A 22,683-nucleotide genomic window follows, 5' to 3' on the forward strand; every position below is an offset into this window, starting at 1 on the left:
AGTGTTTGTCTCGAGCTCTCGATTGTTTGGCCAACGATCTATTTACCCACTAATTATATTACATATTCTATTCCAGCGAAAGCCCTTTGCTTACGCAATCGAGTGTGAGGAGGAGGAGGCGGATGCGTCATCCAGTTCATCAATTCGGGAACCGTATGAACGATGGAAACACTCGACGAAAATTGGTTCTGTTTCGTGATTAGATAGTCGTGATATTTATTAATAACATTAGCCCTCTCGCCTGACAAATACATATATATATATATATCACTTCTCACCTTAAACGACCAAGAATCGGCGTTGGACAATCAGCTGGCAACTGGCGGAAAGTTATGCAATTTCCAGAATCAGAATCGAAGAGACTGTTTGTTTGTTCAGTGGCACCGGGGAAAACCTTTCAATAAACTTCTCAAGGTGAAGGCCTAGGCTTCTCTGAAAAAGTGCTCTCACACACCTGCACTAAAGACTAGTACCTGGAGCTGGGAGGGGGGTGTTGACTTAATTGATTAGAGCACATGACTAAGTTAGTTAGGGGCCTTAATGCAGAGATACTTTTCGGCCTGACACTCTTGACAATGAGATTAATATTAATTTTTTTGATAAATATTGATATGATATCTTTATTGAGTGGTTAGTGGGTGTGTGCATTACCAATTAATTACGCTCCGAATGCGAAACTTATGCAACATCTTCTGTGGAAAAGTTCTGTGTGGCAGAGCTATGAATCTAAGCAAATGAGAAACAATGCGAAACCCTGGGCCGTCAGTCCGGACTGACCCACATTGTGGAGTTTCATTTTCTTTGACTCACTGACAGAGTGACAAAGTGACTGACTAGGCGAGAGTTCCACAATGGATCCCCCCAATAAATGGGTGGGGGTGGAAGGAGGGGGACAAAATGAGCTGCAATGAACCGGAAATTCACAATTAACCACCCACTCCCCGGCACCCCGAACGTGTTTCATAACTAAACTGCATCTGCATTTGGGAGTCGACTCCGTCTACAAATCCACGGGGTGCAGTACTTGGATTCGAGTCGGAATCCAAATCGAAATCGTATATGGAGATCTCACGTTCCGGCTCATTGATCGCTGGACATATTTTGATTTCGGTTCAGCCTAGGTGTAATTTTCAGATGCCTTCTTTGGACCTCGAAAAAAAATTGAATAAACAAACTAAAAAACAGTGGTCGGGCATTTTAATCGTTTGTACGTGTTGTTCTATAAAGGCTTGTTTGCGTTTCTGGCCAAAAAGACGGCGGCAACGTGATTACCATTTCGGTTCGGGTTAAATCAAGCTAGGCGCCCTTTTTAGGGTCGCAGCGAATACAGTTACTGGGAGGGTTCATTGGATTCCGCGTTTCACACTCAAAACAAACAATAAAAAAATATATATACATGTATATATTGTATTTATGATATCATGTAAATGCATTGCGGCTTAAATATAGATAACTGTAGTTTCACTTTTTCGGCTGAGCCCATTCCTAGAATGGAATGGGTACGGGGATTGGATGGATGGGGTCTACTCCGGGGTCTAGGAACGTGACTGGCTTAGTCATCATAACCAATTGGGTTATTGAATATTATGTTTCTTTTTTTTATATCTTAAGGATAGTTTGACAAATACTCCCAACACTGATTTATTAGACAAACTCCGGGCTTACTCTCTCCGGGCTTAATCATGCTGTTGCCTCCATAAACGATAACAATTTTTCAGACTAAGCCCCGGCACTGGGACGTTGCGAGTGCAACCGGCAAATGGCATTCGCAGGTGGTCGCTAATCAACGTAATCAACTTGCAACAAGCTCGTTAGGCGTAGCAGACGCAGCTTCAGTATCAACTTCATGGTAATCAGGCCACCAAGTTCTAGCCAACTATCGTCGGGATGCGGGGAAATGGCAGGGATCCAGCTCTAACCAAATTGGTCGCGGTTTTCCCTCTCACTCGCTGAAGCTGTGCACTTTCAACAATTTCTGTATTATTTTCATAAACGATATGTATCTTAACAGAACCTACCTGAAATACTCACCCAAAATAGGTGTAAATGGGAGGAAAGTCCCTCAATTAGCATTCGAGAGATAACGCCGTAAGCCTAAATGACCTTTTTCGAAGGTAATAACCGCCATAAACAATAACCACAAACTAATAGAAAGTGTCATAAATTAGGGTCCCATTATTATATTACCTTTATCTTCTATTCCTATAGATAATAATAATAGCAGAGTACATTTATTTCTCTCTGTGCTAACAGGTTTCTTTTAGCCTTCAGCACCTTGTCTAGGCTGTGAGCCAAACTTTACCGTTCGACCATTTAGCTGGGTCAAGGTCATCCTCCTCCCATGATTTCGGTTCCTGGATGAGAATTCGTTTCGATGTTGGCTGCAATTGGGGGAGACTACCAACGACCGGGCGGCAATTTTATTGCAATGCCAGGCACGCACAAATCAACTAGTCGCCTTCCATCGCCATCAACCATCCACCATCTACCATCCACCAACCATAAAGCATCATCCTCAATCCCCATCGTGTCCATCTGCAGCGATCAGATACTCGGATGCTCCAGAGATCGAGCAGCGCCCAAGTGGCGGCCTGTTGCTGCATTTGGTGCTGGCATTGCAGACAGCGTTCCTCATTGATTTTCGTTTCGTTTTCGATTTGCTGAGATATTATTCAAGCCCATGACAGTGGCGTAACTCCAAAGGGGGCTACAATTTTAAATCATAATGGTAAAACACCTAAAGCCATTAAATGGATGTAACCCTTAAAAGAGCTATTAAGTCATTAAGTCACATAGTCTAACCACTCCCCCAACCTCTCAGCCTGACACTCAGTGCAAATTCAGTTACAATTTTCGAACACAAAGCCGAGATTTTTCACAAGAAAATATTCATGTGAAGGCGAAAACTGCGCAGGCGCATGTTTTGTCAACTTGGCCAACAACGGTGGCTGGCTGGCAAAAAAGACAGCCAGACTTTCGGAGGCTGCGACTAAGGCTGGACCCGGTGCCCGTTGACGTTTGCGTGACAGCATCACAAAAAGCTGCAAAAACAACAATACAAACAGCATCCAGACGCCGTTTTGACCAGTTACCAATTTTGGCAGCAAGACTTTCATTTATTTGCGATTCGGTTTTGGCAGTTAAGGATCGCTTGGTCAAAAGGGTGCAATATCCCGACAATAATTGTATAAAAAAGTGTCGTTTTAAAATAAATGTTGCATATTTTTAGTAAAAGTTGTAATTTATTTGATATAGTTTTACTAACATTATTAAATAAAACATAAAAACCAAAAAAAAAAAGAGAAAAATACTGCTCTATGAATTTATGCATCAATTAGTATATTGCACCGCATATTATTCCACGGTTAAGCCAATCTTATGCTTTCCTAATAAAAAGTGAATTCTTCATTAAAATTTAAAATTTCAACTTCCAATTTTGAATTTCCAAAAGCTGCCAGACTTGGAGAATTATCTTATGCTGCCACATCTCTCAACTTTGAATCTGTTCTCATTTTTGTCGCTGCCACAAATTCTTACATTGTTGGACAATTTGTTTTTGTTTTTCTTACGTTTGATACGTTTACATGGCACAAAACTCAATTTCATTAGCAATTTGTATTTATTTTTCTTATTTTCTTCGAATTTTGTTCTGACAAGAGTGGGAATTCGTGGCAACGACAAAACTGAGAACAGAATTGAAATTCAAATATGTGGCCGCACATGAACCGCCACCTGGCGGAGACGTTTCAAATGTTGTTCATGTGGTTCGACTTTATCGAATAATAAAATTTAATTTATAGTTAAAACCAAGAAAAACTATTCAACTCAGTTTCAAAAATCCAGTTTAAAAGAGAAAATTTTTTTGAAAAAGAAAATTGGCAATTCCATAACCGTCTTTTCTATCAACTAAAAATTATTTAATCCAAGAAATCGATTAAGATTACATTCCCGCTACGAGTTTTATGACCATTTGGCGTCGTTTTTATGTCAAAAAATACAAATATAGCATACTCGATAAAACACATTCGATATTTAGGTAGAAAATGTAAATATCGATATGGGAAATCGAAAAACTGATATTTGGATATATCAACAACCCTAGTATTTAGCCGCGATCAGTTTTGATTCAAACTTCAACAGGTGTTGAACACGCGGTAGAAATCAAGTGCAAGAGTCGACGCAAAATCGGTAAATCAATCACAAGTCAGCGAGCTGAGCGAGCGGATTTAACGAGCACGTGATCAGCGCACTAATTAAAACTAATTTATCAATAAATCTAATTAAAAAATCTATGCCGGACACTAAAAACCCCCAACCAACCACGTGAAATCCATCCACTAAAGTTTGTGTGTTTCTTTTAGCGATTAAAACCAAAACTAGGATTAATACTCTTCCCATAGAGCCTGTTGTCTGCAAGCAGACCCGTCATAAGGTGAGTTACTTTTCGTCCGCGTATCCATGAGATACATTTTGAGGCATAGTTTGGGACTGTTTTTGAGGGATCTTTGGGATTTTCGAAGGAGGAGAAAAGTGCAGTCGGAGCGAGGGCTACGATTTCGTCACTTTGGAGAATGGGAGCGACAGGTACGACTCTATTGGCCCATTCGAGTAAAGCCAGGCAGAGCGAGTGAGACCACAGCTCTCTGGCAAGTATCTTTCCGTGGCTGAGAGTGTATGTATCGCTACCTGTGGCTCGTTACCTGCCGTATCTCGAAAATAAAATAAAAAACATACCGAAGCACTCTCACACACTGACAACTCGAGCTCAATGCAGCTGTACAATAGTATCTGTGTGAGCAGAGTATCTGGGTGTGTTGGTGTCGTGGTGACATATAAATTTCAAAGTTGAGTCGCAATTATCTGGATAAATTCAGTAAATACGAAAAAAAACGTCAAATCGAATTACTCCCACTTTTAATTATTCAATTAGCCTAGTACCACAATAATTTAAGCCAGGCTTAATCCAGGAAATATTAAAAAAAGGGGAGAATTATAAAAATGAAGCGGGGAATGTCAAACAGGCGGGGAAAACAGTTAAGATACAAGAGCTACAAACTCTGAGGTGCACTGAGGCAGATAAGCCTGCACCTGTGTGTGTGTGTGTGTGCGCGTGTGGGTAGAGTATCTGTGTGAGCCATTTGGGAAGGGGCGAGAGGGAAAGGGGTGGAATGAAACCGGTAATGCATTTACTCAAAAAAAAGAAGTCACCTTCATAACAAATTCAACGCTTTGACTGCAAAAAGCCCAACATGCTCAACTGTCACTCCGAGAGAGATAAATCTATATAGTTTAGGTCCGACCATGATCGTCGTTTGCATATATCATTCAACTCAATGAGGGGAGATGGGCAAACACGCAGCTCGAACAAATATTGGAAAAGCTGATCTCCCTCCACATAGACCCAGTTTTTCAGCTCGATTGCCCAGCCAAAGGTCGGCTGGGCTTACTTATGTATTTGTATTTCCAATATTTACCAATCTCACATAATCACATTTAAGAGCTTCCTGAAGTATCGGTTGGCCAATTAATCAAGCCAAGCACACGAACGATAACAGGCCCCAAAATATTCTCCAAAAATAAATTATTTATTTTTATTTCTATGCATAATTCAGAACCAGTTCCAATCGATTTTCAATTTTAATATCTCTGCCTTTATTTTATAACCATCTCCGGCCAAGCACGGACCTGGAATTTTAAATGTATACAAATAATTCACCGAGATCTGAGAGCAATAAACACAGACACAGTTCATTTGAGGGATTTGAGGTGCGACGCGTCGTGTCTCAATTTTCCAGACGTAATCAACCAGTTTCAACCGGGAGGAGTGTGCCCCGTGGATTCCTGGAAAACGATTTCGTATGCAAATTCGAGTCGGCTCTGGTATTGTTCTTGGATTAATTCCTTTCATATGCACATCTACCACATGAATACCACCGTGTATGGTGTGTCGCCAGTACGGGTTGGGAGCTGGGGGTATTGGGTAGTGGGGGGCATTATCTAATCGCGGCATAAGCCGGCCACACATTGGAACCTCCGTGTACCTATTTATACAGATAAAAAGCCAAAAGCAAACACATGCCAGTTGAGACTTTGACTCTCGTTTCAGCGGGGAGTTAATGAGGTCACAGCACTCTCTGGCTATGGCTATGGCTCTGCTCTAGCTGGTTTCATGGCTGGTAATTGGCCGGAGGTCTATTAGTGTTAGCCCCCCCGAGTAGTTCGACGTAGAGCTATCGTCTCTGATTCCGACTCCGCCGACCCGCCGTCCCGCCGTCCCGCCGTAGAGGGCGAATTATGAATACTTTTATGGGCAACCGGAGCTTTGGTTAAGTGCCCAGGCAAACATTTGCCAGCCAAGATCGTAGTATGTGTGCTAACCGGGCTTAAAGAGAGCTGTCTTACAAAGAACTTAAGTGTCGGCACATGCGGCGTATGCGTAATGTCGGTGCCTGGCTCACTGGCGCACTTAGAAACTTTGTTTTTGGCACATGATTGCCATGCAAAACTACAAAACAGACTATTTTGAGCGTTTTAACGATCCAGGTTTATTGTTTCAACTACTCTCCAAACAATGATGTCATTCGATTGAGATTTAGATCGTGGATCGGATCGGACCAGACCTGTATAGCTGGGTGGGGGAAATGCAACTCTCAGCTCAATTGAGCATGACGCTCGGCAGTCAATCGACTAACATATTTCGCGCCCACATTGCGTTGACATTTTACCTTAACCCTGAATCTAATCGATCAAGCCTGACAGAGAGATTGCAAAGGCATTAACATTAATCAATTTTTTGCCAATTCCATTATAGCTCCATAAAGCATTAGTCATGCAGAGGGACGGGTTGCCGGCTGTTTCGACAAATGAGGAAATGTTTTGGCCCTATTCTTGAGTGCAACTTTCTCCTCGTTTTGTACTCAAAGTACTCGAAACAGCTGGCAGTCGGTCGGTCCAGATCTGCTTTGGCCCAGACATAATTCAAGATCTCCGACTTAAGCCGATTCCATAGCGTTCAGGGTTCAGGGTCTCCGCCAGGGCCTGGCAATGGCTAATGAAATGCAGAGACTCTTGGCCCGAAATGACTCAGAGGAGTGTTTGTGCTTACGTGCCATCCGAGTGGTTTTGCGACTTGGAATGCCGCCTGCCAGTTGCAACTTGGCCACGTCGGCAGACACCCAAATTGCAAGACCAAAAATTCCTTAAATATTCATAGAGAGAGTGGAAATATGATAATGTTCTAGTTGAGGACAAGTAAACAAAAATCGCCGCCAGGCCTAGCCTGTTGTGACAGCCCAGATTAACGCCATTCAATTGTCGCGTTCTCCGAGTGCTGGCTACTTAGCACCTGACACCTAATAAATATATTATTGTCTCCAGGGATTGTCAACCCGCCCCTATAACCGATAACCCAATACGTGATGGCAAGTACCGACTTCGTCACAGTCTATTCCATATACATAGTATGGTGCCTTTGTTGGGAGGGAAACAAAGCCCCGGGTCGAGTACAAAGTTTTGCGTTGGAAAAGTCTATTTTAAATATCACACTTAGCTGGATAAACAAATCAGGTTTTCCTAAGCACACAATGAAAAGCACTTTTCAGATGGAAAAGTCGTGCCCCAGAGCCGAGCCTGAACTTTAAGCTGCGGAAGCTGCTGAAGTCGAGGTGAAAACTGAGCTGAAATCCGATCCAGATCCAGATATCGCTAATGAAGCAGCCACCGCCCTCGCCTTCTCGTGGTGGAGCCGGTTTTTTGTGGCTCCTTAAGTTCTTAATTTATGCCCTGCTTCCTGCTTCAGTATCAGGGCTATATATACGCTATATCGTTCGATCCGAACAAAGCGCAATTGCTGGCGGCGAGGAAGTTCGAATAAATATCCGATTCGAATGGCTGCTAATGGCTGAAATCAATTTAATTTCCCATTTTAATAACTGAGATCCCCCGGCAGGGACTTTACTCCCGATAACAATGCACTTTATCAGCGGAATAATTTGGCTGGACTGTTGATGTTTTAAGTACGATCGATCAATGGGGATTACTTTTCGATAAGTTATGTCCCTTTCGGGACAAGGTATTTCCTTTCATAACTTTCCAAACAACCGAATGGAAGAACCCAACAATTTTCCAAAGAAATTGGCCATAAAATTCTACTTGAAAATAATACTTAAAACCTCCGTCTGTTCGAGTAACCTTCTGAAAGTGATAATGGAGGCATTATATAGCCATTACATACTGCACATGCCGGCGCAGGAAAGTGTCACACTGATTAGCAGTTTGTCTGAAACTAATGACTTTATTTTGATTCTAAAACGCAATCATGATCGCACAGTTCAAGCAACTCTCAGCTCGTAATAGTATTACATGCCACACAACCTCATCTCACATGGAATGAGTGACTCTCTTTGGCAATGTTCGAGTGCGAAATGAATATGAACGAATTGAAATGGCTTTTAGCAAGAATTTTCGTAACTCGTAAAGACGTAAAGACATCTGCCTGACTTTTGGCCGCCACCGGGCTCTAAGTCGGCTCACACACAGCTGCTGGACGGTCGGTGGACGTCCAAAAACCAGTCTTGCCATCGTTTTCTTAGCCAACAGTTTCCCCCTTTTTCATTTTTTACGGCCACAAGAGTGAGCTTATGGTGTGTGTGGTCAAATGTCGGCGTTTTTTATACTTTTGTGTATGTTTTTATGTGCACGCCTTGGGCAATTTTGTCCATTGTACTCTGGTGTCTGCAAAAAAATTAACGTTGCAGAAATAATGTGCCAGAATGGCGTCAGCCGAATAGGATACAGTGCTGGGCGATATGGCAGGGAAATCGGATATCTGACCAGTTGGCCCGAAGGTGAACCAAAATCATGATCATCATAAAAACTCGTGATGCTAATGAATCGGTCAACAAATATGATTGAGTCGTGATGGCCAGATAATGCCGGTTGGATTCAGTTCGAACTCCGAAGCCACCCTAATGAAGGCATCAGCTGAGTTATTTCCGCCGGCAACCGCTCTTCCCAAGAATTCGCATCGATGTCCTTAAAAGGAGCAGCTGACGAGCAGATGAAGTCTTCTACCTACACCACTCGACGCTTCCTCTCTCTCCGGTTACACTTCCTGTTAACAAATGCTATTAATACCCAGACAGCTCGATCGTTATCCGCCTCCGCACGGACACGCACACTCAACCGGAGATTTGTAAATGTTTTGGGTATTTCTGGGTATTTAGCAGAGACACTTTTGTTCCGATCCAAAGCCAGAGTCAAGGCGAATCTACCTGAGGTTCATTAGCTGACCTTGCTGATCCCGTTTCTGTGTATAACGTATCCGAGATATCGCTCGAGGAATGGAATGTGTTCTCCATGGCGATATAATCTTTAGATTTAATATTCGCTGGGCAAGGGGTCGCACCCAGTTTCCAATTTCCAAACGGCTGCGCCCATCACTTGGATAACTTTCAATGGGTGGCATCCACATGACAGTGTTGTGTGTAACGTGATCTGGAAATGAGGGGTCCCCCTGGGAAAAGTCCATCATTCAAATCTGTTGACAAAACACGGCCAGATCCCAGCAGACCGCCACACAGTCGATAGGGAGAGACCCAATAAACTAAGAGATTAAAATAAGCCAATATATAATAATAAATTCAAAGTGAGTGGATGTTTACGTTTTAACAAAACGCAGTAGTATCATGTTTTGAAATCAGTCGTGTTATGGGATACCCTGATAATACCTATAGATTCCATTCGAGAATCGAAACAAAACGCTCCAATATGTTTCCGTATCTGGTTACGACGGGTTGATGTGCTCCAAAGGCCACAGGGCGGTCGAGATCAGAGTTTATCTCGATCGAATGTCAAAGTGTTCTAGAAAATAGTTTCAGGAAAGCATTTTTCATTTCAAATTAATGGAAATTGATTTTCGAAAAAAAAAAAATACAAACTAATTAGATGCACGACACCGAAATGCACTTTGATATACTTTCCTGGCGGGGGAAGATCGAACATATATCCGAATGAGAGCTATTGCTACTTACTATCGCCAGCAATATGATGAATTGGTTGAATCACGAATTTCCGACTGGAAAACTCATTTGCATACATGTACAAGTATGGCCAGTGCCAGTGCCAGTTACCGGTTTCTCTCTAAACTTGAACAACATCGCTCGCACACACACGGCCTGGGCCCCGGCCTGGCCAGGCCAATACGTTTGGCTAGAAAACACAGACGGACACGGCCAGGCATACACACATTATAGTATCGCTGCAATGACAGAAATGGAATTAATTATGGTCGGAGTGTCGGCGGCGCCTTGGCCCAAACCAAAGCCAATTCAAGCCAGAAAACCAATCCAAGCCAAGTCCAAACAGCAAAACCGAACCCAAAATCTGTGTCTGGCTCGGAAAAAATCTTTCGTGACTCGATGAAATGTTAGCCAAAAGACCTAAACACGTTTAATGCGATCTCTGGCTGCAGTTTTCCCTTCGGCGGGTTTCACCAATGCAGGCAGGCGGCATGCGGCATGCGGCATGGGGGCATGGGGTATGGGGCAAGCACTCAACTTGACACCCACACACATATTTTCTGTGGCAGCCAAAGCTGGCTAAGCGGTTTTCTTCAGCCGACTCTGCGTTTGTATGTCTAATTAAATGCCCGCAATATACGAGGATATGCACTGAAACTAAACCAACAAAAAAACCAGAATCTTTTGCAGATAAAAGGTCTGTTTTTGAAAGATAAGACCAATTCTCCTTGAATACTATGCTCTTTTGGAAATACCTAATCTAATATAGATTCTAGCTATCACTTTTCGCCCTGTGTATATTCCCGTTCTGTTCGAAAACCCAGTCCCCTCCATCGACTTGGATAAATGCGATCTATTCTATCCATTTTCTAGACGTTACTGCGCATTTTGCATCGGGAACTGGGAGATCTGGTCGCTTGCTTGGTTTGGCAACAAAAATTAATACCTTACGAGCTTATGGTGGTGGCTCTTTGTTTACCACACGACCCAGCCACGGTTTCGAATTATTTGTTTTGCCATGAAAACGAAGGCAAACACGGGCGTGTTCCATTAGGGGCATCCGCGACCGAATCCGCATCGAATGGCCGGGAAAATGCATTCTCAGGGCATATTGCATAAGGCCGTTAAGAATCGTATCGAGTATTTTTTCGCTCGGCAGGTTTCGGCGGAATTCTTGGAATTACGATCCAGTACACCCCTAGCCAGCGATCTGGCAAACGAGTTCTTAATTGGCGTCAAGAAACGCTCGTTCCAATGGGAATCCCCCTCCGGACGCTCGGGTCTTTCAACGTCATTAGTTAAATCATTTAGAGGTTAGGGCGTGCAAATATAAAGCAACTCTAATCGGAAAGGTAAACGATCGAAACAAAATAAATACTCCAGGGGAGAGGAGAGTCCTCCAACGTGTAAAGAAACTTTCCGATCTACATCTAACTTGTTCGAGTGGGGAAGTACTTGACGGAAACATACAATATTGAAATGAAATGCTTTCGCCAATTTCTGAGTAACAAGTCGAAAATAACCGTAGAATCACTGTTGACCGCGAAACAATTGCCATTAAACGATAAGCAAACATGTTGCAACATTCAAAGGGTTCGGAGCCGGAGTGTACTGACCGAATTAGCGTGGCCAATGATGTCAACCCATCATCTGGGTGTCGTGGTGCTAATCTGGAGAATAAACATGGCTCACTATTTCGCCAATCGAATCAGCATTTTTATATTTTTTTTTTGGGGAAATGAGTGATACACTGAGCTCCGGGTACTCCGGTGATGGCAGAGCCATGAATACAGCCACTTCCCCTGAACGTTGTTGATTCAATAAACGTATATCTGCTTATCTGGCTCCGACAATTAGCGATAAGATATCAGGCCGTGCTCGTATGAGTGGTCTGTTTTTTTAGTATTTCTTGGAAGGAGAGACACGACTGTACAACTGGCTCTACTTTTCTCCCATTCTGGACCATTTCAGTTTGCTCATCTTCCGGAGAATGGGTCGCCAGTCGACTTGCAGGCTGGTCCTGCTGCTGGCCTTTACGCTTTGTGCAATCCAAGCCAGCCACTCCACCTCACTAAAAGCACCATCGATTCAGTACATCAAGGATGATTTGCTCGACAATGAACTGTCCTCCGGCGAGGAGACAAGTCCTGCCGAGCCGCTGCCCAAGATCTCCACGCCCAAGGTGAAGGAGGTGCCGGCAGAGACCACCACCAAGAGTTCGCCCAAGAAAAAGACCACACTGCCGAGCAAGGAGACGACGATCAGCGAGGAGGCTCTCAAGGATCTGATGGAGGCGGCCAAGCACAGTCAGCTGTTGGGCGAGGACCCGCACTTCAACAAGATGCTCGAGAAGGAGAACGCCACCGTCAGTGAGTCATCCAGCAAGAGCTCCAACAGCAGTGAAGACAACTACTTTTACGACAACTTTGATGATGACTACGACTACAACTACAACTATGACGATGACAAGGAGACCACAACAGGTGCCGCCAAGAAGGAGATCAAGAACACCAGTACCACCAGCAAGCCCGAGCTGAAGCCCATCGTGGATAGCACTTCCTCCTCACCCAAGGTAAGAGTCCATCAGTCTCTATTAGTCACAGAAGGTCTTTACAGAAGAGTCTTGAAACTTTACAGCCAAAGCGCAAAGATGATAAGGTCAAGGATAACACCATTGAGAGTGACAACGATTCCAACTACGAGTACTACGACGACGATGACGACGACGACGATGATGATGATGACGATGACGACGACACCCCCGAGACTGTCACCGACGACGAGGAGGTGCTCTTCAGCGAAAATGTACCCTGCCCGCGATTCTGTCAGTGCGCCCGCAACATCAACAGCTACATGGTGGCCACTTGCAGCAGGTTTGTCTCTAAAGGACTTCCATCCACTCCAGATAATAATTTGTATCCAAAATCTTTGGCAGATTGGACCAGGGCACCCAGAAATTCGGCTCCGACATCACGGACCTTGTGGTCACCAATGTGGGACCCAAATACCCCATTCTGCTGGGTTCCAAATTCTTCCTGAACCTGGGTCTCAAGAACGTGGCCTCCATCAAGATCGCCAACTGCACCCTGGAGTACCTGCACCCCGAGGCCTTCCACGGCCTGGAAGAGCTTTATGCCGTGAATCTGACGGATGTTGGCCTGGCCCTGCTCAACCCCAACACCTTTGTTCAGAACAAGAAAATGCGGATGCTCACCATCTCGGGCAACGATCTGAGTGTGATGTCCAGCGTCCACTACATGCTCAAGGTAGGTCCTTGTTCACTTTCTCCCAAGAGGTTTACTGATTGTGGTGTCTTTGTAGTCCTCTAGCATCGAGGAGTTGGACATGTCCCGCAACAACCTCATGGAACTGAACCCCACGGCCTTCTCCCAGCTCTCCAACATCGTGTACATTAATCTGAGCCAGAACGGCCTCAAGAAGTTGCCAGCCAACGTGCTGGACAATCTCACCTCCCTGGAGGAACTGGACCTGTCCTACAATTCGCTGTCGGAGCTGCCCGCCGACATCTTCAACAAGACCACCCTGTCGATCCTCCACCTGAAGTACAACACCTTCACCGACAACCTGCACTTCGGCAACAAGAACCTGCAGCAGCTAGACTTGAGCTTCAACTCCATCGGTCAGGTGCACCACAGCATGTTCGAGAAGATGCCCGGCCTGACCAACCTGAACCTGAAGGGCAACGGCATCACCAAGATCCAGCCCGACTCCTTCCTGGCCCTGAAGAACCTGCGCCACATCGATCTTTCCATCAACGAGCTGGAGCAGATTTCCGGAATGCTGTTCTTCAAGAACTCCGACCTGGATGTGATCCGCTTGAACGATAATCCCCGTCTGAGCCAACTGCCCACCGATGGCTTCCTCAGCTACAGCGGAGAATTCACCGTCTACTATCTGGACATCTCGAACTGCGCCATCGGTCCTCTGGGCCACAAGACCTTCTCCACGATGCCGCACCTGACCACCCTGAAGCTGGCCTGGAACAACATCAACCACCTGCCCAGGGAGATCTTCACCAGCCTGCATAAGCTGATCGACTTGGATCTGAGCAACAATCTGATTCCCCGCCTGGACGACCTGATCTTCATGGAGAACGGAGAGCTGACCAAACTGAACCTGGCCGGCAATCCCATCAGCCGCCTGTCGGTGCGTCTCTTCCTGCCCCTCCACCAGATCCGCTCCCTGGATGTCAACGACTGCGAACTGACCAGCTTGCTCGCCGACCGCCAGCTGGGCAAGGACTACAAGCTCTTCGAGACTCTGCGCAGCTTCAACGCCTCCGGCAACCGGATCAAGAGGATCTCCGTCGCCGATGTGAAGAGCTTCAAGAGCCTGCGCTCCCTGGACATCAACAACAATCCGCTGAAGTGCAGCAACGACTTCCAGGAGTTCATCAGCTACGTCACTCTGCAGATGCAGATGACGCCCAAGCGCCTGCCCGTGCTGTCCAATCTGGAGGATGACGCCACCATTGTGGAGCTGGAGACCCAGGCTCAGGCCGGTTGGGCTCAGCTGGCTCGGGATGTGTGCAAGCACACCGAGATTACCATTGACGAGGATGAGGAGAAGGCCGACAGTGCCGAGGCTAAGCTGGAGAAGCGACTCAAGGAGAGCGAGAAGAAGCTGGATGAGGACGAGAAGAAACTGCTTGATGTCCTGGACAAGAGCGTTTTGGACAAGAGCAAGCTGAGCAGCATGCAGAAGATAATGAAGGGCTCGGAGGCGCCAGTAAACGATGACGACTCAGAGGACAATGGTGGCGAGGAGAAGGACGAGGATGCCAGCGACTACGACAGTGACGAGGACGATGAGGATGATGAGGATGACGACGACGATGACGATGACGAGCGCTTCGAGGAGGCCAAGAAGAACTCCCAGGCCAAGAAGAATTCCGAGGCCAAGGACCAGAATGACTTTGACAGGTTCATCAACAAGGACCTGAAGCCCAGGCTGAGGGATCACGGCGTCAAGGCCGAGGAGGTGGAACTCTCTGAGGAGACGAAAGAAAAGTTCCTACTGGGTGAGTTTAGATCTCATGTCTATCGAAGATTAGGTATTTAATGGTATACTTTGTCCAACAGAGAAACTTGGCCTCGACAGTGACGCGTCCAGCGATGAGAGCGACGAGGAGATCTTCATTGAGCGCGGCCGCATCTACTACGGCAACTACAACATGCTGATCCCGGTGATCCTGGTCATCAGCTGTGTCCTGCTCATCCTGCTGGCCATTGCCCGCGTAGTCTATGTGGTGCTCCGCAAGCGCGGCGAACGCTACAGGATGGCCCTGCTGGCCTCGAAGAACTCGTTTGTCTACCAAAAACTGAGCGAGGACATCACCAAGCCCAGCGCCAAGGACCAAAAGCAGCCCAAGATGGTCAAGCAGCCCAAGGTGCACCGGTATGCGCCCATCAACCAGGTCTAAGTCGGAAGTCGAACGAGTTGCGCTGTTTTTCTAATTTATAAGCTTATTGATAGTTAAACATGTGGAAATCGCATCAGACATTTGACTACACACACAACAACAACAAAAAGAACCACACTAGAACACAATACACAGAAGCACCAGGAAGCCAGGATACAGGAGCAGGAACAGGAACAGAAAAAGGAGTTAAAAGTATTAGCAAAAGTGCGAGGCAACAAAGCAACAACTGAGAAATACTTGAATCCAAATAGGTTTTTGAATGAAACTATGACGAGGTCCCCCCTTCTACCCACTAAATAGCTTAATCTGACCTAATCCTGTTGCCAATATTTTGACAACTGCAGAGGTCAGATGGTGGGGTTCGATTGGCAATCGTTTCGAAAGGAACCCATAGTCCAGTAGTCCCCCAAAACTAAACCACTCCACTCCATATGTAAGAGAATTTCGGGAATAACTTGAAGATTTAGTGCCATTTTGCCAAAATTCCAGCCGTGCGAAAATTACTTAAAAAAAAAAAACAATTACTTAAACAAACTGAAATTAAGTCAGAAGGATGTGAGGAGAGGGATATTTGTATGAGGAGTTTTAGGATCCAGAAATGTGTAGCAAAACGTAAGACGACTCCCTAGTACCAACGTCTGATTTGAATTCCGATCAAGAGATGAGATCCGAGAGCGTGAGGAAATAATTAATGAATAAAACGTATATTAAGTCTTTTTTATTATCTTTTTTTCCAATCGAAATCAAATAATCGCTTGACTTATTTGACTTTGAAACCAATTCCGAAAACAATAAATTATTTTAACCAAAACGAGTGTAATCTTTACAATGCATACTTAGTAGACATAAACGTACGTACATAACATATAAACCATAACAATGCCGTTCAATAAAATTGAATATATATTTTATCTGCATTCAATAAACGACTCAAGTGGCCCCGACATCATTATCTCTGATGTGTGGTAATGGTTAGCTTCCTCTGAAATCGGAGGGCAAACTTGGTGACTTCCTGTTCGCTTTTCAGTTCCTGCCGGATTTGGCGCCACATCCGTTCGAAGCCGCTGTCATAGGGCATGCCCAGAAACCGGCTATGTTTGGCTCTCAACTCTTCGCCGATCTGCTGCCACATTAGCTCAAAGTCCCTGTCATAGGGCATTCCAATGAATTTCTCATTAAAATCGAATGTGAAAGCATACTCGTGTTCGGAGGTGGGCATTTTTCAAAAGCTAAGTATGATATTAGTTTAAACTTTAATTATTATTATATTTTATTTAACTACCTACGATATATTGGGCCGGCTTAATTACTTAAGGATTCCAGCCCTATTGAAGCCAATTCTTTTGATCTTCTTGGAAGTTTAGGAAGTCAATCATCCATCTTCCCGCCACAAAATTAAAACTAAAACTGAATGACTCAAAAATAAAGAGCTCCTCAGAGCCCAAAAGAGAATCTGGATAAAATAGTGCTGAGTAGAGAGTAATTACCCTTCGAGGGGGCTCTTGAAACATTCAAAAGAAACAAACAATGAGACGAGGAATCAAGTTCCAAGCCATTGTGTGGTATTTTTTTTCAAACGTATATACAAAAGTTTATTGACAATCTGGGGGACTTAACAGGCCCTGTGTTTGTTGTTCTTTTTTTCGAAATTGAAAGCTATAGCTTCTTGGAAATGTGACCAACTAAGTGATACCGATTCCGTTAGTTAAAAACTTTTGATCAAGCGAGCAAGTCGAGCGTGGGTAAGTAGAGCTCCCAAATAATTAATAGACCTCCATGGAATTCTCGAACAATTGCGAAAGGTTATCGTGCGTCTGGGCCCTGGGTGCCAGCTTAGTGATTCTTTCCTGGGGCAGGGTTCCCTCTACCAAGGCAGGCACATCGCTGCTGGAGAAGCCCAGCTCCCGGAGGCCATTTTCAATGCCGGCACGCTGCATAAAACCGCGCACAGTGTCCGCCAAAAGGCGGCCGGCATCTTCGGAGCGAACTCCCCGCGTCTCGGCGCCCAGCAGCTGGGCAGCCTCCAGGTGGCGATCCGGGCAGGCCGGTGCCGTGAATTCAAATACCGCTGGAGCACTGATCACCACCGAAAGACCATGTGGAATAAGAGCGTGATCCGCAGAGTAGCCTTTTGGCTTGTAGTTGCGGACATTTCCTGAAATCGGATACGAAAGTCCGTGGCACAGGTGGACTCCGGCATTGCCGAATCCCACGCCGGCCATTGTCGAGGCCAAGTGCATTTGGGACCGGGCTTTTAGATTATCCGGCTGGTAAATGGCGTCCACAAAGTTATCACGAATCGTCGTCAAAGCAAACCGAGCCCAGACATCCGAGACGGGGTTCCTGCCCTGGTATGTGGGTCGCAGGCTGGGATCACTGGGCGCCGGACCACGCTCCCTATAGTCCACGGCCGTAAAGCTCTCCAGGGCGTGGCAGAAGACATCAAAGCCGGCAAAGGCCATCACACGCTCCGGTTGGGAGAGGGTGTGCAGGGGATCAATAATGGCTGGGAATAACTAATCTTTAATTCTTTCTTGGGATTACATATGAATATAAAGACTCTACCCAGAGTAGGTTTGAGAAGCTTGCTGGATATTCCAGTTTTGGCGTGGAGTTTCTTGTAATCGAATATGGCCACTCCAGTGGTCTCCGAGCCTGTTCCCGAGGTGGTGGGCATAGCTATCAGTGGCTTTAGTTTCACGGATATCTAAAAAGAAAGACTTCTTTAATCTCCGAGCTTAAATGGCTTATGTATTTCTACCTCTTTTCCTTTTCCTATGGGGCTGTTGACATAGTCCAGGAACTCCGCCTGCCTATCACTACTATATAGATTCGCCGCCTTAGCTGTGTCCATGGCCGATCCCCCGCCAATGGCCAAAAAGGCATCGAACTCCTTGCCGCGGGCAAACTCCACTGCATGCCACATGCTGCTATCCGTGGGTTCCACTCGGGTTTGGTCGTACACCTCGTAGTTGATGCCATGACGAGCCAGTGAATCCAGAGCCACCTTTACCGAGGGCAACTTGGCCACATTCTTGTCCGTAACCAGGCAAACATTCTGGGCACCCCAGTTGCGAAGATCGGCGCCCACTTCGGCACTTACTCCGGGTCCAAAACGCACTGTAGAGGCAGACATCTAAAAAAAGAAGATGGTAAATTATATTGGGTTATCTCCTCTATTTAAAAACCAGATATTCCCAGAGATAATAGATGAACAACTAGATCAAAGTCCAAAAAATTTAAAACTTGCCTCAAAAGCGTATTCCATGCGACCCGTTTGGGTGGCGATAGGGGCGGCTGAACCATAATTATGCGAGTGGGCGGGGCACTTGCAGCTAAAAAAAACAATAAATTTTAAATTTTATTTAGAATAATATATTAAATATTTGAAACTTACGAATTAGCCACTATAGTGTTGACCAAACTCAAAACATTCTTGCGCGACATTCTGGATGCAAATGGAATCAGCTGCTCCAATTGGAATTCTTCTGATAAGAGCTCTGATCGATAGACACGTGTTATCGATAATTTAACCGCCAAATTTAAAGTTCTTCCCATTGCAGCTTTTAAAAAAATCTACAAAGAACAAGATGTGTGACTACCAGAGAGACTACTCCTTTGTGTACGAGGACAGTTCCTGCGAGGGCGACGTCTCCATGACCGCCCACGACAACGGCTTCGAGAGCATGTGGCAGCAGGTGGGCGAGGAGCTTCGCCGGGAGCGGGAAATGAACGAACTCAGCCAGCTTTTCCAGCAAAACCTGAACCTGAGCCCCACAGTTTTGGGCAATCCATGGATGTTTTAGAAACATCTCCCCAGAGCCAGCTCATTGTGATATTTGTATAATTTGAGACTTGGTCGTGAGACCCTTGATCGATCATTTGCCAGACAAGTGATATTCGTTGCAGTATTTTTTTTTAAAGAAAATGTTTTTATTTTATATATTAATCCAGTCCCCAATATTATTTTTGTATACTTTGCTTAGTTTATGAAGTTTTCCGTTTCAATTGTTATATTTTCCGCGTTGTTTTGTTATTTGAAGCAAACACAAATGTTTGTCCTAGATCCTAGAAACTGGCAAGAAATTGCTGTCGATATCGTATTCCAGTTAAGACTGTAAAATCGATATATTCGAAACTAAAAAAATATCAATAATATTGTATACAAGAACATTAGAGGGAAGTTCGACGCCCAATGCTATAATAAATATTCTATGTTCAAAGCTTTGTCGTTCGAAAGCAATTTTCGTTTTTAATTAGAAACTGCAATTTGCGACTGCGATTTGATTGTAATGGGAACAATTGTCCGATGGAGCTAATTACCTAAATGTATGTCCGCCCATTTTTAGCGCTAGATTTACAACTCAATTTGGCCGTCTATCTGGCCGATCTGCGAACATAAACAACTGGCAAAGGTAAACGATGTTGACGGCAATTCCCTTCATTAGCATGCAGGTCGCTGGGGGCGCCAAACCATAAAAAGTGCGATTCTCACCGGATCAGGCATCAGTTTGCAATTGAGGAGACAGCCAGACACAGGCCTTAGCACGCGATGCAGTGGTTTAACTTGTTCTTGATCTTTGGAATCCTGGCGATGATCGGCAGCCTGGGCACCCTGACCACCGCCGAACCGGCCCCGGAGCCAAAGGGACGTCCCTACACCACACGACGTCCTAGGAACGACAATGACGACGATCGGCGCTAGCAACTAGATCAGGGAACAGCCAGAAAACAGGATAATCCCTCCAAGGATTTACCCCCAAGATGCACTGATCCACAGCAGATACAAAAGGCACATCAACTCTCGGTAAAGGTCGAATGTTTTGGAGTTGAGAAAACGCAATATGTTGAAATTCTACTCATCTAGTGGGATTTCTTTAAAACCACCTCCCCTAACCCTCATACAATAAATATCCTTTAATTTACAACAGAGTTTTGATCATTGGTTTATTCGATAGTTGGTTTTTGTCATAGTTCTAGAGTTAAATTGGTCAGCTTAATAATACCCTGACACTTTCGGGGATTCTTTCTGATACTGATAGATTGGCGGATGAAGCACCAAGACTTTACTTGACTTGATTTCTTTGGTTGTGCGAGGGTTTTCATATCTTTTCGTTTTTTGGGGAAGTGCGTTTCTGTATTTACCATATTCTATTTATATATATATTTGATTCTGTATTCGAGTCTGACCATTAATTTATCAAATTTAATTCAATAGTTTCCGTTTTCATTTGCTTAGCTACGATAGTGTCTTTGTCTTTATTTGGTTACAAAATAATTTCAATTTATCTAAACTGCAATTGCATCTCCAGTGTCGACATCAGCTTATAAATGTGTGTGAGTATGGTAATTCAAATTTTAAAGCTAGCTTTACAGTTACAATTACAATTAGTATTACATATGTACTATATATGCGATTAATTAATCTATTCGAGTTGATTCTGGGGGATTCTGGGATAGAGCCCTTATGTCTATGTCGGTATATAGTTCGTAGTTCTATCTGATTTGATCAAATTACTCTCGTCTTACTCGCTTATTTGTATCTTTTGCTTGACGCATATGTATCTGTATCTGCTGAATGCTTGTATCTCGTAGGTGGGTCTGACACTGACTTGAATATAATTGATTTGCTTGTCGTAGAATCTAAGCTCAAAATGCAGTTGGGAAGGTATTAGTCGTAGGTTCTTGTTCGGGAAGAGGGGGATTTCATGCGGGAAAACAGCTGAGTATCTTTGGTTGTGATTACTGCCTAACTATCTAGATTTTCACTCTCACTCCGGGGACTCCGAGGAGGCCGATATGCCCCCCAGGCTGCAGGCCCCCACACTGCCCGCACTCGTCGACGCCCCAATATCGCTGATGCTCTTCACGCGCCGCCTGCTCTGCTCATAGAGCATCTGTGCCTCGGCCACGCCCATGCCGTCCAACGGCCCTACACCGCCCACGGGCGGAGCACTAACCCTGTGACCCGGTGGCCCGTAGTTGCCACCTGCCGTGGGTATAGGCGGTGGTGCAGTCGTCGGCGGAGGCAGAAAGTGGTGATAATGCTGCTGCTGCTGCTGGTGATGATGCGGATTGGAGTACTGGTGGCCTATGGTTGCGTATATTCCCCCGCCACCCTCGCTGCTGCTGTACGAGGGCGTTGGGGAGGTGGAGTTGCCGAAGGAGCTCCGGTCACCGGACCGATGGGGCTTGCTGTTGAACCGAAAGGCTTTTGAAAGGGAACTCTGTAATGGAAACATTTATGAATTAATTTTTAAATATTCGAAAGGGTTATCGTAAAAACACTCACCTGGGATCCTTTCCATGCCGAAATCTTTTCATTTAAAAATTAAAAATGAAAAGAAACAAATAATGTATTAAGTTATCTTAAGCTAATCCCTATTTCTTTTAGAAATATCTCCTAATCTTTAAGAAACTCTTTACAAACTGTCGTGAAACTTCAGTTGCTACCCGGTTATTTTTGAAATTTTCTTTCAAAGTGTTTAGTATTTTTATGTTTTTATGTTGGAAGTGTAAGATTTAATAAATACTTAAATCATTTTTGCAAAAATCATGCTTATTTAAGTTTTAAAAGGAAATTAAATGAAAGAAAATAATACTTATCTTTTTAAGGACTTTTCTATTATCAGAGCTAGCTTTAGTATTTAGTTTCATATCAAATTATTATTTATTTTAAAAATTATTATTATCTTTAATTTATTAGACTTAAAAATAAATAATTTAAAGTGCTTAAATCATTTAGAGTAGACACCGACAGACAACGAAAGCTTCACGTCAATTCAGGCTTAAGACACATTAAATATTGATTAGCATTTAAGGATATTTTAGACATAAGTTATGTGGCTAGTTGGGGGCTATAGTAGGATATAGTGGGTTTCAATAGTACTTACCCTGAGGCTGCCGCTTGAACGGCGATCTGTTGTGGCATAGTGCTGCAATCCGCCGGGTCCTGTCAGAGGCACTACGCCGCAACCGGAACGGATGCCTTGACCCAGAGTCGCTCTACACAACAAACATGGCAATTTCGAGTTCGATTTCCGAATATTTTGCATACATTTTATATGTATGAGTGTGTGTGCGTGTGTGATGGTGTGTTTTGAGTGGGTGGTTTGGGTGGTTTTAGGGGCGAGGCATGGTATGGTATGTTGTTATAGTAGATTGTAGGGTGCATGTTGTTTCGTATTTTCATAGGCAGGCAGGCAGGCAGGCAGCACAAAG

The 22,683-nt window shown here is 44.6% G+C and overlaps 6 protein-coding genes across 12 annotated transcripts in view; 3 read left to right on the forward strand and 3 right to left on the reverse strand.

The window, feature by feature from the left end:
- The first annotated feature begins 4,116 nt into the window (after window positions 1-4,116).
- Window positions 4,117-16,373, forward strand: Gp150 (glycoprotein 150). Of its 2 annotated transcripts, XM_017235242.3 has the most exons (7): window positions 4,117-4,188; window positions 4,362-4,432; window positions 11,991-12,591; window positions 12,657-12,892; window positions 12,955-13,285; window positions 13,341-15,060; window positions 15,122-16,373. In XM_017235242.3, exons 3-7 carry the CDS (start codon window positions 12,010-12,012, stop codon window positions 15,460-15,462), a joined length of 3,210 nt encoding a protein of 1,069 aa, XP_017090731.2. In that variant the 5' UTR covers window positions 4,117-4,188; window positions 4,362-4,432; window positions 11,991-12,009; the 3' UTR covers window positions 15,463-16,373. The 2 variants fall into 2 exon arrangements, with proteins under 2 accessions (XP_017090731.2, XP_017090732.2); XM_017235243.3 differs by having other exon boundaries at window positions 4,119-4,432.
- Window positions 16,374-16,399: 26 nt separating this feature from the next.
- Window positions 16,400-16,864, reverse strand: LOC108121257 (uncharacterized). 3 transcript variants are annotated; one of them, XM_070278775.1, is made up of 2 exons: window positions 16,745-16,864; window positions 16,400-16,691 (listed from the first exon to the last, which is right to left on the reverse strand). In XM_070278775.1, exon 2 carries the CDS (start codon window positions 16,679-16,681, stop codon window positions 16,412-16,414), a length of 270 nt encoding a protein of 89 aa, XP_070134876.1. In that variant the 5' UTR covers window positions 16,682-16,691; window positions 16,745-16,864; the 3' UTR covers window positions 16,400-16,411. The 3 variants fall into 3 exon arrangements, with proteins under 3 accessions (XP_070134876.1, XP_017090736.2, XP_070134877.1); XM_017235247.3 differs by having other exon boundaries at window positions 16,400-16,713; window positions 16,773-16,854; XM_070278776.1 differs by having other exon boundaries at window positions 16,749-16,854.
- A 163-nt stretch (window positions 16,865-17,027) lies between these two features.
- T3dh (Type III alcohol dehydrogenase) lies at window positions 17,028-18,938 on the reverse strand. The gene is made up of 5 exons (XM_017235245.3): window positions 18,860-18,938; window positions 18,713-18,797; window positions 18,224-18,598; window positions 18,028-18,169; window positions 17,028-17,968 (listed from the first exon to the last, which is right to left on the reverse strand). Exons 1-5 carry the CDS (start codon window positions 18,907-18,909, stop codon window positions 17,226-17,228), a joined length of 1,395 nt encoding a protein of 464 aa, XP_017090734.2. The 5' UTR covers window positions 18,910-18,938; the 3' UTR covers window positions 17,028-17,225.
- Window positions 17,054-19,380, forward strand: pgc (polar granule component). The gene is made up of 2 exons (XM_017235248.3): window positions 17,054-17,204; window positions 19,026-19,380. Exon 2 carries the CDS (start codon window positions 19,053-19,055, stop codon window positions 19,266-19,268), a length of 216 nt encoding a protein of 71 aa, XP_017090737.2. The 5' UTR covers window positions 17,054-17,204; window positions 19,026-19,052; the 3' UTR covers window positions 19,269-19,380.
- Window positions 19,381-19,518: 138 nt separating this feature from the next.
- Window positions 19,519-20,358, forward strand: LOC108121259 (uncharacterized). Its single transcript, XM_017235250.3, has one exon. It carries the CDS (start codon window positions 20,015-20,017, stop codon window positions 20,165-20,167), a length of 153 nt encoding a protein of 50 aa, XP_017090739.1. The 5' UTR covers window positions 19,519-20,014; the 3' UTR covers window positions 20,168-20,358.
- A 52-nt stretch (window positions 20,359-20,410) lies between these two features.
- Window positions 20,411-22,683, reverse strand: part of Liprin-gamma (liprin protein kazrin) — a 35,210-nt gene continuing 32,937 nt past the window's right edge. For 2 of the 4 annotated variants that reach the window (XM_017235238.3, XM_017235239.3), the window contains 3 exons: window positions 22,356-22,467; window positions 21,755-21,778; window positions 20,412-21,689 (listed from right to left, as the gene is read on the reverse strand). In XM_017235238.3, coding sequence (XP_017090727.2) covers window positions 21,234-21,689; window positions 21,755-21,778; window positions 22,356-22,467 — 592 coding nt within the window. In that variant the 3' untranslated portion in view covers window positions 20,412-21,233. Of the gene's footprint in view, window positions 21,690-21,754; window positions 21,779-22,355; window positions 22,468-22,683 lie in introns of all 4 variants that reach the window. The other 2 variants (XM_017235240.3, XM_043210470.2) reach the window with 2 other exon arrangements.

This window comes from Drosophila bipectinata, chromosome 2R, assembly GCF_030179905.1.
Source record: "Drosophila bipectinata strain 14024-0381.07 chromosome 2R, DbipHiC1v2, whole genome shotgun sequence".
Lineage (NCBI taxonomy): Eukaryota > Metazoa > Arthropoda > Insecta > Diptera > Drosophilidae > Drosophila > Drosophila bipectinata.

Bases quoted from the DNA above. Each gene is read 5' to 3' on its own strand.
- Gp150 (XM_017235242.3), top strand. From the start codon at position 12,010: ATGGGTCGCCAGTCGACTTGCAGGCTGGTCCTGCTGCTGGCCTTTACG. The intron at 13,286-13,340 runs GTAGGTCCTTGT...GTGTCTTTGTAG, and splicing joins GCGTCCACTACATGCTCAAG to TCCTCTAGCATCGAGGAGTT. The intron at 15,061-15,121 runs GTGAGTTTAGAT...TTTGTCCAACAG, and splicing joins GAAAGAAAAGTTCCTACTGG to AGAAACTTGGCCTCGACAGT.
- LOC108121257 (XM_070278775.1), bottom strand. From the start codon at position 16,681: ATGCCCACCTCCGAACACGAGTATGCTTTCACATTCGATTTTAATGAG.
- T3dh (XM_017235245.3), bottom strand. From the start codon at position 18,909: ATGTCGCGCAAGAATGTTTTGAGTTTGGTCAACACTATAGTGGCTAAT. The intron at 18,599-18,712 runs GCAAGTTTTAAA...TTCTTTTTTTAG, and splicing joins GCATGGAATACGCTTTTGAG to ATGTCTGCCTCTACAGTGCG. The intron at 17,969-18,027 runs GTAGAGTCTTTA...AGTTATTCCCAG, and splicing joins GCTTCTCAAACCTACTCTGG to CCATTATTGATCCCCTGCAC.
- pgc (XM_017235248.3), top strand. From the start codon at position 19,053: ATGTGTGACTACCAGAGAGACTACTCCTTTGTGTACGAGGACAGTTCC.
- LOC108121259 (XM_017235250.3), top strand. From the start codon at position 20,015: ATGCAGTGGTTTAACTTGTTCTTGATCTTTGGAATCCTGGCGATGATC.